General features: G+C 45.0%; 1 protein-coding gene across 2 annotated transcripts in view; it reads right to left on the bottom strand.

The window, feature by feature from the left end:
- Positions 1–137: 137 nt before the first annotated feature.
- Positions 138–13,679, bottom strand: part of LOC135093864 (uncharacterized) — a 15,709-nt gene continuing 2,167 nt past the window's right edge. The window contains exons 1-2 of one of the 2 annotated variants that reach the window (XM_063993443.1): positions 6,296–6,432; positions 138–2,779 (exon numbers count right to left, since the gene is read on the bottom strand). In XM_063993443.1, coding sequence (XP_063849513.1) covers positions 1,983–2,779; positions 6,296–6,359 — 861 coding nt within the window. In that variant the 5' untranslated portion in view covers positions 6,360–6,432 and the 3' untranslated portion in view covers positions 138–1,982. Of the gene's footprint in view, positions 2,780–6,295; positions 6,433–13,679 lie in introns of those variants that run through there. The other variant, XM_063993444.1, reaches the window with a different exon arrangement.

The raw sequence follows: 13,679 nt of genomic DNA, 5'->3' as shown, positions 1-13,679 counted from the left end.
CGGGAGCCCCCACTAGAGCCTGTCCACAAACCAAGACAACAGATTAAAAAGTTTGGGAACACGGCCAGAAATCAAACCAGCATCTCCAATCTTGTGACGGTAACATCCACCTGCCCAGGAAGGATAAAAGCATCACCCCTTTGCTCAGTGTTATATTCTGGTTTCACACGGTATAGAAGAGTACAACATTTGCTCTTATAAACCAACTCTATCATAAATATTCTTAAGGACTACGAGAGGTCTGACATGCGTGGAAACTTTTGGCACACACACACACACACACACACACACACATGCAGATGTCGAACGCACCGCTTCTTGTCCGATCAGCGAGGTTAAGCAACGCAGTGTCTGGTTAGTGCTTGGATGGGTGACCGTATAGGAGCACGCACGCACATATCTCTCTCTCTCTCTCTCTCTCTCTCTCTCTCTCTCTCTCTCTCTCTCTCAACAGACCCTCGGAGATTTTCACGGTGAATCGCGTTTTTCGTCACTTTTTTGAGTATTAATGGTAGAGACAAAGATAATACAACGGACTAACATGAAGACAGACAGATAGAAAGACGAATGGACGGGAAGACAGGAGTGAGAGAGACAAGAGGACAGGAAACTAAGCAGACAGAAAAACAAGTAGACTGAAAAATTAACGTACTGGAATTTGAACTAAAGTGTTTCAAATGCACGTGAGTTGTGGATACCTCGCGCGTCCGTACTTTAGACACGTGCATAAGAATGTTGTACGTGCACGTGTTGAATTTCTAATCGTGCGAGTTAAATATGTATATATATATATATATAAGAATAATACATATAAAGTTTTTTTTATGAATTGATGACACACACACACACACACACACACACACACACACACACACACACACACACACACACACACACACACGTTGAATGCACCGCTTCTTGTCCCATCAGCGAGGTTAAGCAACGCTGTGTCTGGTTAGTGCTTGGATGGGTGACCGCCTAGTAGCATACACACACACACACACACACACACACACACACACACACACGTCAAAGTCCTCATATAGAACACAGGTTACACAGGCACTGGTCAAAGCTATATGCACAATAAGCAAAGGTTTTGTGCAACACCTCACCACACCTGTCCCCTCCACAACCTCACCTGCGCAACACAAGATGCACCTTAATATTTGAACTTCTTTCTACGTACATTTGTCATTCTCCTCTCCTCTTCCTCCTATATACCCTGTTCGGAAAAGGAAACAAGACAAATAACAATAACAACAACAATAAGAGGGCGGGTGTGTGCCAGTAGCGTCGTGATCAGCTGAGCCACGCGCCTGCAGGGGCGAGGTGAGGTGCCGCAAGGGAAACATCCTAAACTACCGGGGTTATAAGTTACCTACTCGTTGCACTCCACTTAGCATTAATATCATTTATTTGAATATGAAAGCCTGGAACCATCCTGACCATCCTGACCTCTGGCGGATGGTCCTAGGCATGGATTATTATTTTTTATTTTTATTTTTTTCAGGTTTCGCCAATCAGGCTGCTAGGGACGCTGTGTTGAGGGGCGCGATCCTCCTGGTGGCTTTTCCTTTACCGGCAGCAAGAAGACTGACTCTCTCTCTCTTCCAGGTACAAGGTGTGAGGTAATACAGCTTACGTGACTACGGCAACATGCGAGGCTGAGAGAGCTTGACGGCGCGAACGTCTTCCCGCGCAGCACGGCAACGCCTGGGCTGCGCTGCCCCACTGGTGCACGCGATCCCCTCCCCTCGTGGCTGAGTGTAAAGCTTACCTGGTGTACAGCAACAAGGATGCCTAGCTTACTTGTCCTGCGGGGCCTCGTGGCTATAAGAGCGCCCCTCAGGGACTTAAGTTAACTGTAAATAACTCCAGATACGCCGGCGGTGCTGCGCCGCGGCGCTGTCTGGAGGACCAGCGTGTCTGACGGAAGTATGTACAGCGAGGCGTCGAGGCGTCGAGGCGGGTGCCAGGGACTAGTTCTGGCGCGCCTCGGTCCGCTCCTGCCGCTGCTGGTACCGCCGCACGAACTTTTCGATCTTCTTTTCGCTGATGCGCTTGCCGACCTGCTGGGAGTAGTGTTGCACGGCTTGCCGCGTGCCGTACTGCAGGGCGTACTCGGCGATCTCTAACTTGAGGTTCTTGGGCAGCTTCCTCTTGGTCTCGCGCCGGCCTGTCTTGGACTTCCTGCCGGAGGTGCTGGGCACGTCCCCGTCGCCGGGCGAGGAGCGCACAATGCCGTACGCCCTGGACCTGGCGGAGGCGCGAGTGGGGGACGCGCGAGTGGTGGTGGTGGTGGTGGTGGTGGGCTCCGGGGTCTCGGTGCGAACGTTGTCAAAGGAGCTGGTGTCCACGTACTCGCCGCGCCCGTACGGCCACGACCCGTAGTTGCCGTAGTCCGGGCCGTGGTAGTTGTGGTTGCCGCGGCGCCGTCCGTAGGGATCTCCCCCGCCGCCGCCGCCCCTGCTGCGGTGCACGCCGCCGTACCCGCCGCCGCCGCCGAAGATCACCTTCCTCTTAATACGTTCCTCGCCCTCGTCCTCGTCGTCGTAGTCGTCCTCGTACTCGTCCTCGTACTCGTACACATAGTGTTCCTCGGTCTCGACCTTAGGCTTTTCGCTGCCGTCCCGCTGCTCCTCCTCGGAGTCAAGGTCCAAGTCGTCGTAGTCGTCTTCCTCGGAGCTCAGGGCGTGGGAGGGCGCGTGGCTGGCGGCGGCACGCAGGGAGGTGTCCTCATCGCTGGTCCACTGGTCTGCCTCCTTGGAAGCTTCATCTGCAAGACAGTGGCAGTGAGTGCCTGGCCATTCCCCCAACCCCTGCCACCCTGCCCTGCCCCTCCCCTGCCCTGCCCAGCCTGTCCACGCCCTGTCCCTACCTCACCCCCTGCCCCCTGGTTCACCTTCTACCCCCTGCCTCACCTCCTACCACCTGCCTCACACCCTGCCCTGTGCCCAGCCCTTCACCATCCCAAACCCCCAATGCTGAGTGACATGGGTACAGAGTGGCAAGATGGCGGTATCAGCGGCGGGCACAGATGGCCAGATGGGTGCCCAAGGACATCACCGCGGCCTGGGCACACATTTGACCTTAACACCAACACCGCCGCGGGTTGCCTGCTGTGGTGCTTCTAATTCAATCCTAAAACCAAGATGTCATTTTACTTTTGGTTCTACGCGGCCACAGACCACTCATTAGAAAATTACACATTCTGAAAAGACTCTAGATTCTAGACTCCTGGGACTGTATGTCTTCCCGCCACTCCTCTCCTCACCCAGCCAGGTCACAGAGCCAGGGAAGCAGCAGGTCACAGCATAGCAAGGTCCTGCCACGAGTTACTGGTTCCCTCACTCAGCGGAGCATCGCCCACCAGTCAGTCATTGCAGGAACAAGGAAAACATTGTCATGCTCATGTTCAACAGTGACGTCAGGCACATCGCTCCCCCGAGGTCACGTGGCCCTTCCTGCCAGTGGTCACAGCGTCATTCCCTGAGTCACATGGTCACGTCAGCCACATCGCCTCTCCTTTACGAGGTCACATGTTTCGTCCACTTTAAGGTCACAGCGTCAAGCCCCTTAGAGGTCCCACTGCCATACTCCCAGGTGGTCGAGGTCACCGTCCAGGTCACAGCGTCATGCCCCAGGTGAGGACAGCCCCGGGGTGTGATGTTGTTGGCGGCATCGTTCTGCACGGCACCAAGGAGTCTATACATGCCGCCGCCAGGAGTTAAGGCCTCAATGTAATGAATTGACTAGAACACTTAGGAAGTTAACGAAGAAAGCATAAGACAATTACGAATCAAAGGAAGCGAGACCGGCGAGGACAGATCACAGGGAATTTTACCTGATATACTGTACAGGGCGGAGAACAGAAGTGGCAGGTCCAATGAAGGAATCTGAAGGAGTGTTAGTTCTGGTGAAGGGAGGAGCAAAGTTCTGAAGGAGTATTTTTTAACGGTTTGGCCAGCGGATCCCGGGCGGCAGGTCAGGGAGTGTGGTGCGGAGCCTTGTCGGGTGTGATGGTGACAGGGCGGGTGTGGGTGGCGGCAGGAAGTAGCTGATAGAGGACGCAGCCGCCAGGACGCGGCAATGAGGCTCCCTGCTGCCCGCCGCTCGCCGCCCTCCACTGTAGCGCGGCGGGGTTGTGTCGCCCCGCCATTACGACGCAGCAGGCCCCGGTGGTTGCCTGCTGACCCTCCCCTACCCTATCCTTTGTTTGTTTACTGTTTTGTCTCTGCTGAAGATGCCGAGAGGAAAAGGAAGCTGCCTGTCACCGCATACACACACACACACACACACACACACACACACACACACACACGGAACACATCATAACACAGTAAATCAAGCACCATCACCAGCCGCCTCGGGCATGTATCACACTCTCCCTCACCCTGATGCCACACTGCCTGCACTCCTCTGCCTCGCTCACTCCTACGCACACACTTACGCATTTTCCCATGCACGCGACAAACAATATGGCGTCAAGTCTCAAATAGGCAATACTAGCGAAAGATCTCGAACACACACACACACACACACACACACACACACACTGAAGCACCAGCAACTGAGCCGCATCTGTTTCAAATAACATCATAAAGCATGCCAAAATTCAGTAACACCAGCCAATAAGGAATTAAAGAGGAGATTTATAGGCAGGGATGAGTAGATATAGGTAGGCATGCTTCACACAGAGACCGGCACGTGTAGGCCTGGTGGATTCTTGCAGCTTCCCTTGTGTTCTTAAAATAATAACACGAGAACGATTTTTTTTAGAGATTTAGTCAGTCATAAAAGCTAGTGGTGTGTGTGTGAGAGGGGCCTGTCCATTCTGCATCCCCCACCCCCTTCTATATGGCGAGTCTGTCTTACGATGTGGCGACGCACTGATCCACACACACGCCAGAACTGTGACTTGATGTAATAAAGCAAGAAAGTATTGTGTTTGTTAATCACATGTTACTGGTAGTCATGATTCCTGTTCAGTGTTGTATGACATGATGTGAAGGTTGGGCTCTTTCGATGTCTAAGATCTTATTGGGCAAGTGAACCATACAGATGGGGTGGGAATGCACAGACCCTCACACACACACACACACACACACACACACACACACATAAACACACGGACTCCCACCAACTTTCATGAGTGAATGTACATTTGATACTGTTAGCTACATTAGGCGAAGTACATCATCCTCCATTTGATCATTTGAAAGTAGAAAAAAATAAAATGAAATGGAAGCGCTTCACACACACACACACACACACACACACACACACAAAAAAATAAATAAATAAATAAAATAAAATAAATAAATAAATAAATAAAATAAAATAAAATAAAATAAAATAAAATAAAATGAAATGAAATGAAATGAAATGAAATGAAATGAAATAAAATAAAATAAATAAATACATAAATAAATAAATAAATAATTCATTCAAATTCATCCCTGCAATATTTTTTCTGTCACCTGTTAAGATTCCTGCACTTAGCTGTACCACCTGGCCATTTCCCTGTATTCACCTGTACCCGCTCCCTGTCACCTGTATCCACCTGTATCCGTACCACCTGAAGTCCTCCCTGTATCCACTTATCCTTGCCTCGCTCTCCATCACTAGCTACTTCTCGTCCTTCCTTACCTGTTTGAATCTCGTCCTCTACTAGTTCTTCCACCTGTTCTTCTACTCCATCTGTATCTACTTGTCCTCGTTCTTTTCCTCGTGTCCTATCTATCGTCATCCCCTTGTACTTGTTCTCGTCCTCCTTGTCTCACCTGTGGCTACCTGTCCTCGTCTCCGTTTCACCTGTTCTTGTTCCCTTTTCCAACTGTTCTCGTTTTGCAAGTGTCTATCTGTCCTCTCCCTCTCGTTAGTTATCTGTCCTTGCTACCTGTCCTCGTTCTCGCTCCCCTCTTTTTTTTTTTTTTTCTCAACTATCCACGTTCCAGTTCACTTGTTCTCTTCCTCTGTAGCACTGGAAAAAAAGTCGTGGTGAAAGCTTAACGTTTTCAAGGGAGTTTTTTTAAGGTTCTAGTGACAGATGAACGTGATTTCTGCGATATTAACAGGAGTAGCACTCTTCAGAACTCTGCTAATCATTTCTGTGGCCTTTGGAAAGTAGTCATAGTGTTCTTGTCTTCTCTTTAGCTCTGTCTTCGCTCTACGCTTTTCTAATTTTCTTAATCTATTCTAACTATTCTCGTTCAAATACCCACCTGCATTATTCTACCTGTCCTCGTCTCACCTTTAGCTACCTGTCCTCGCCCTGCCCACCTCTACCCACCTGTGGCCTCGTGCTTCTGCGCAGAGGCGAGACACAGCAGCAGACACAGGACGCCCAACTTCATGACCTTCTTGTACTTGACGTGGCAAGCGACTGAAGCTCCGCCCCCCACGCCCGCCCCTTATATCCCCTCGCATTACCCTCCCCTTTCATCCGCACCCCCCCTACACACACAACTCTCCCTCCTCTCACTCTCTCACTCCCAGCACGCCCGCGCCTCACACCTCACTCACTCACACACCCCGCCCCCCCTCTTCACTACTTTGTGCAAACGTGTGTGTGTGTGTGTGTGTGTGTGTGAGCGTGGGAATATATCACCACCATTACATCAGCATAAGTAGACCATTGACGCATCACCACCACTACCACCACCACCACCACCACCACCACCAGTACGCATAACCTGCACACGAAAGGATAAAAAAAGTTGGCCTCTGTGACTCAAGTTTCTGTCTCACAAACAAACGGACGGGGAAGTCTTGGTACAGGTATACAGAGGGAAAAAATTGGTTAGTTTTCCTGTCAGTTTTTTTAGGTGTCCCATTGAGAAAAAGGGAAAAGGAAAGGAAAAAGAAATGAGGTTAAGAGCGAAGGTGTTTCCCTGGAAGATTCTTAAAGGCGCACCATTTGAAAGCACGAAGAAAACTATAGATATCATTATATTTCATACACTCTGGAGCTGTATCATTAGGAAAAGAAAGAAAATCGCAAATGACAACACACACACACACACACACACACACACACACACACACACACACACACACTTTGAGATATATAAAGCACCTCGAGATCTTTTTTTTTTTAATGACAGTTTTGGAACACCTACCCATCTACCCCCTCCCCCCCCCCCACACACACACACACACACACACACACACACACACACCTTTGAGATACATAAGATAAAATAACATAAAAGTGATTGAAAGCTAACAGAAGGATAAAAAAATAAAAGAAAACGGGAAAGAAAACGAGATGCAGGTATTCCAAAGATCCACATTTGTCACGTTACCAGAAATTTCTCCCCCTCTCCCCTCTCCTCGCCTGTCTGCCCTCTGCTGTCTCTCATCTCAAGGCTGGATCGCTAAAAACACCATTAACATAGCTCCACTCTTCCCTAACGCCCACCTCCCTTGTTACCTCCACCACACAAATGTAAATCTCCTCTTCCTCCTCCTCCTCCTCCTCCTCCTCCTCCTACTGTTCTTCTTCCTCCTTCTCTTCTCGTTCTTCCTTGTTACCTCCAATGCACTTATTTCCTTCTTTTCCTCCTTTTTGTCTTCCTCCTTCTCATTCTCTTCCTCCTTTTCTTCTTCACCATCTTTCTAAAAAGACATTGAAAAACTAGAAAAGATACAGCGCAGAGTCACAAAGATGATTCCAAGATTGCGCAATAAGCCGTATGAGGAACGACTGGAAGAACTAAACCTATTTAGTTTAACAAAGCGCAGGATAAGAGGAGATCTAATTGAAGTGTTCAAAATTTTCAAAGGATATAGTAACATTGTTGCACATAAATATTTTACCATTGATCATTCTAACCTAACAAGAAATAATGGATTCAAGATTATACCCAAACGTTTTAAATCCCACGAGGCCAAACATTTTTTTCTTTAATCATACAGTAAATATATAGAATAAACTTCCTGCTGAAATCGTAAATAGCAATTCTATTGAATCATTAAAAAATAAAACAGACAAATATTTAAAAGCAAATCCCCAACAAGCTCTCTTCTTGTCCGAATAATTACTAAATTCACTAATAAACTCTTATTGTACAGACACCAATTTTTTTTATAAATTGTATTAACTTTGAGATAGGCGTATAGAGTTCACCGTAGGGTGAATAGTAGAACTTCCTTTCATCCTTTCCTATGAAAATTCCATGTCAGTTTTTCCACACTGCATGGTACTTTTCCCAACTATTTCCATGCCAGCGCAAGCTGGAGGGAGTGGTGGGTGGGGAGGAGCCTTCTGCTATGCTGTCCTGTCTCTCTTCCCTGTAGCTAGTTAGAAGTAGTTACCAAACAGCCTTGCAAGGACCAAAAGGTCTGTTGCTGTTTGGCTTTCCTTTGTATTCCTTTGTATTTCTTCTGTTTCTTCTTCCTCTTCCCACTTCTCTTTTTCCTTCTCCTGTTTATTCTTTTCTTTCTTTTTCCTACTTCTACTTCCTCCTCCTTCTCCTCCTCCTCGTTCCTACTCGTTTTATTTCTCTACTTTTCTCTTTCTCCTCTTCTCATCTGCTCTTCCTCTTTAATCTTCTCTCTTCTTCATTACCAAACAGCCTAGTAAGGGTCAAAAAATCTTTTGCTGTTTGTTCTTCTTTGTATTCCTCCTCCTCCTCCTTCTTTTTCTTCCTGTTCATTCTCCGTGTCATCATTAACAAGAGAGCTGACAGAGGAGGAGGAGAAGAAAGAGGAGGAGGAGGAGGAGGAGGAGGAGAAGGAAGAGGAAGAGAAATAGGAAGAGGAAGGGGAAGAGGAGGAGGAGGAGGAGGAGGAGGAGGAGGAAATGAAAGTACCTCATTCTTCTCGTCCCTTTCCTTCTCTCTCTCTCTCTCTCTCTCTCTCTCTCTCTCTCTCTCTCTCTCTCTCTCTCTCTCTCTCTCTCTCTCTCTCTCTCTCTCTCTCAGCCATCAATACTTTCCTACTTTGCTTTCCTTTCCTTCTTTCCTCCTTCCCTACACTTGCCTCATTCCTTCTCCTCCTCCTCTTCTTCTTCCTCCTCCTCCTCCTCTCCTTCCACCACATGTCACGGGGAGGAAGAGAGAAGGAAGAAAGAGAAAAGGGAGGAAGTAGAATGCCAGAAAAATATAGAAACCTCGATATTTTTTTGTTATCTTTTTCTGTTACCTAATTTCTGTTATTTGTTATTCATCTTCTATTATGTTTGGTTATGTTATCTTGTTCTTATCTATAGAGGGCCTTTATGTTACCTTGTTCTGTTATCTTCACTAGTTATCTTATCTCTCTCTTGCCCACTGCCACTCAGCTGTTATCATTCCCCGCTCTTGTAATCCTTATCTTGTCTTTTATTTTTCCTATGTACTGTAATGTTCGTTATTTGTTCGTGTTATCTGCTCTTTTATATATTTTTATCTCTTATCTTCGTTATCGTGTTTCTAATTGTCTCTCTCTTTGTCACCTTGTTATCTCCTCTAATCTTTCTTATCTTGTCATCTTTTGTAATCTTCGTTATTTCTTGCTTATTATCTTTTCTTCTCTTCGTTATCCTTCAGTCATCATTTCTTTTACTTTTTTTTTATCTTTTCCTTTCTACTTGTTGCCACTTCCAATGTTTGCTATCTTGTTTTCTCCTCTAGCCTCTGTTATCTTATCTTACAATGTTATATTTCAAGAGCTTTACTATCTTATCTCTGTAAACTCCTTATCTTATCTCTTCTGCTCTCCTTTATCTTATATTATTTCAGTTTTTTGCTATCTCCTGTTTATCACATCTGGTTCTCCTTATCCTATATTTTTCACTTTTTTTTCTTTGTTTCTATTTCTTATCACACCCAATGCTTATCTCTTTATCTCTTCTGGTTTTCGTTATCTTATATTTGCCATCTCTCCTAATCTTCGTTATCTCTCAGTTTTTACTTGTTTTCAGTTTCTGTTCCATGTAATTTCATCTTTCTCAATATTTGTTGTCTAATTATCTATCTCCACTTTCTCATTTAACAGAAGGAAAAACAATAGTTATCTTTATCTGTATTTCTTATTTCTTAATATCTGTCGTCTTTCTATCTTTCTAAGCCCTTGTTATCTATCTCTTTATCTATCTATCTATCTATCTATCTATCTATCTATCTATCTTTTTTCTCCATGTCCTCAATAAATAGTGAGAAGTAGTTGCCTGTCTTTCTATTTCTATGTTATATCTTAAAGTTTGTTGTCTAATTATGTTTCTAAATCCTTGTTATCTATCTATATTAATTTCCTCAGTAATAAAGCGAAAAAATTCTTATCTTTCTATCTGTACACTTGTTATCTCTTCTATTTTTAACTATTTTTCTATTTTTTCTAAGTCCTTGTTACCTCTCTCTCTCTCTCTCTCTCTCTCTCTCTCTCTCTCTCTCTCTCTCTCTCTCTCTCTCTCTCTCTCTCTCTCTCTCTCCACTTCCTCAATGATAGAGAAAAATCTGTTATCTTTCTGTTTATATTTGTAATCCCTTAATGTTTTTGCTTTCTTGTCTTTTTTAAATCTTTCTTATCTCTCTATCTCCACTTCCTCAATAACACAGGGAAAAATAAACATAACTTGCACAGTCAGATAACGCGACCACCCTTCTCCTCCTCCTCCTCCTCCTCCTCCTCCTCCTCCGGGTACTCCTGACGCGGCTGTGGGACCCCGGTTCTTCCTACAGGATGGAGATCTTTTAGGGTCTTCCACATGATTACCTTCAGTGGTGGTGGTGGTGGTGGTGGCGGTGGTGGTGGCGGCGGCGATGGCGGTGGTGGTGGTGATCACGTGTGAATGAAATGTATGTGAAAACGAGAGAGAGAGAGAGAGAGAGAGAGAGAGAGAGAGAGAGGGCGAGGGGAGATAAAAGGAACGGAATGAAACAAAAACAGAAAGAGATATAGACACACAGAGAGAGAGAGAGAGAGAGAGAGAGAGAGAGAGAGAGAGAGAGAGAGAGAGAGAGAGAGAGAGAGAGAGAGAGAGAGAGAGAGAGATGAAGAGAGAAATTAAAGTAACAGAGGGAAAAGAAAAAGTTTTGATATACAGCTACGTGATGAACTACCAGAGAGAGAGAGAGAGAGAGAGAGAGAGGGTATCACTGGCACCATCCCTATCCCTCCTCCGCCCCTCCTCCGTCCCTTACCCCCCTTTTAACGCGAGCCCCAAGTGGATCAGGCAATCGCGGAAATACCTTGTTTGGCACCCTGTTTACAGCGTCCTCTGGTGAACAATTAGCTTTGTCGGCTCTCTCTGTCTTAGTGCAGCACCCCCCACCCCCCTCAGCCCCCCTCACCTCCCTACCTCTCAGCCCCTCAGCCCCTCTTAGCCTCATACCTTATAACTGACTCCCTAACTCCCTTCTCGTGTGTGTGTGTGTGTGTGTGTGTGTGTGTGTGTGTGTGTGTACAAACGAAAGTACTTTATTTTTTTTTCTCTCTCTCTCTTTCACCGTTTTTGTTACGTTTCTTTCTTCTTGTTTTCTTCTTCCTCCCCCTCCTTCTATTAAGTCATTATTTTTCTCGTGTTCTTATGATTCTCTCTCTCTCTCTCTCTCTCTCTCTCTCTCTCTCTCTCTCTCTCTCTCTCTCTCTCTCTCTCGGTACTACTCATTCACCTCCTTATACGTACTACTACTACTACTACTACTACTACTACTACTACTACTACTACTGTTATATATATATATATATATATATATATATATATATATATATATATATATATATATATATATATATATATATATATATATATACTTTTTTTCTGGTTCTAGTGACAGAATAATGATATTTCTACTGAACTAACAGGAAAACACTACTGAGAACCATCTAATCATCTCTGTGGCCTTTGAGAACAGTCGTGGTGATCGAGAGAGCAAAGTGTTTCTGAATACTGGCCCAAGTAAGCTGACTGCTACCCCGAGGCGGAGATCAAAGGGGAGGCGCGGTCGAGCTAACAGCCCGTCAGTTAGTCAATGTCACACGAGCTGCAGCTATGATACACGTCCTCTCCCCGCCCCCTCTGCTCTACTGGTGTTGTTCCTACTCCGTCACTGCGGCCTCCGGGGTTTTAGCGTCGTATCTTAGCAGCTTTTTGTGTGTTTTGTGAGTTATTTGGTGGTTTTCACGAGCGTTTTGCTAGTTTTATTGGTAGTTTGACAGGCTCAAGTGGCTGTTGGGGTTTGCCAGGATGTTTTTGTGGTTTCTGTTATAGTTTAACGAGATTTCTACATTATCAACAAGAGAGACGTTCTTGAGAAAGCGGTGTATCATCTCTTTGGCCTTGGAAAATAGTCGTAATAAGGAAATAGAGCGTTTTTAAGATGGTCTCATGGTTTTAGTGACAGATTAACGAGATTATTTACATTATTAACAGGAGAAACATTCTTGATCTCTGTGGCCTTGGAAAAGAGTCGTAGTGAGGGGAAAAGCGTTTTTTTTTTTTTTTTTTTTTTTACGGTTCTAATGACAAATTAGGATTTCAATACAATTAACATGAGAAACACACTTTAGAACGCAGCCTCTCATCTCTGTGGCCTTGGAAAAGAGTTGTAGTGAGGGTGAAAGTGTTTTTAAGTGTTTTTTTTATGGTTCTAGTAACAAATTAATAAGAGTTCAATACAACTAACATCAGAAAAAAAAGTCGTAGTGAGGGAGAAACGATTTTAAGGATGTTTTTTTTTTTTATGGTTCTAGCGACAAATTAACAAGGTTTTTATACAACTAACTGGAAAAACACACTTTAGAACCCAGCCTATCATCTCTGTGGCCTTGAAAAACAGTCGTGGTGGGAGAACAAGGCGCTTCAGAGTACGGGTGTCAGTCTTAACACCGATGATGGAGGGTTCGCGTTGCTTCTCCTGGGAATACAAAGGAGACGCGGGAATAGAGGACATGATGAGGTCTGCAGAGGATATGGGGTCTTAATGGGACACGCAACCCTGCCACATCTATTCACTCCCCATTCACTCAATCTACTCCCATTCTATATCCATTGCTGCGACTCTCTCTCTCTCTCTCTCTCTCTCTCTCTCTCTCTCTCTCTCTCTCTCTCTCTCTCTCTCTCTCTTTTATTCCTTTATTTGTTTATTTTTTTCGTTCTTATTTTTTTCGTTTTTTTTTTTTGTTTCCGAGATTTTTTTTTATTTTTCTACTTATTTATTTATTTACTTATTTATTTATTCATTTGTTTATTTTGTTTCGCTCTCTGTTTCCTTTTTCATCTTTTTTTTTTCTCTCGTTCAATTTTTTTTCTTTCGTTTCTCATCGTTCTTGTTTTTTCCTGCTTCACATTTGTGCATTTTTATTTCTTATTATTATCACCATCGTTTTATTTCACTTCCCTTCTTTATTTTCTTGTTTTTTTTTCACTTCCACTTTTTTTTCCTGTTGTTTTCTTCTTATTGTTATTATTCTCCTTATTTACTTTTATTCATTCATCACTTTTCTTATTTCCTTTTCCTTGTTTTATTTATTGATTTTTCGTCATAATTTCTTGGCTTACTTTAAAATTCTAACTTTGTACAGAGAGAGAGAGAGAGAGAGAGAGAGAGAGAGAGAGAGAGAGAGGAGAGAGAGAGAGAGAAAGAGAGAGAGAGAGGAGGGGTGGTGTAAGCAGGTGTGAGGGTGGGTGAGAGGGGAGTGAGAGGGGACTGTGACGGGGGGGGGAGGAATGTGGAGTGGGTGGCGGCGAG

The sequence above is a fragment of the Scylla paramamosain genome, chromosome 44 (genome assembly GCF_035594125.1).
Source record: "Scylla paramamosain isolate STU-SP2022 chromosome 44, ASM3559412v1, whole genome shotgun sequence".
NCBI lineage: Eukaryota > Metazoa > Arthropoda > Malacostraca > Decapoda > Portunidae > Scylla > Scylla paramamosain.
The sequence above is the reverse complement of the archived record's forward strand: the minus strand, read 5'-3'. Positions and strand labels throughout refer to the sequence as shown.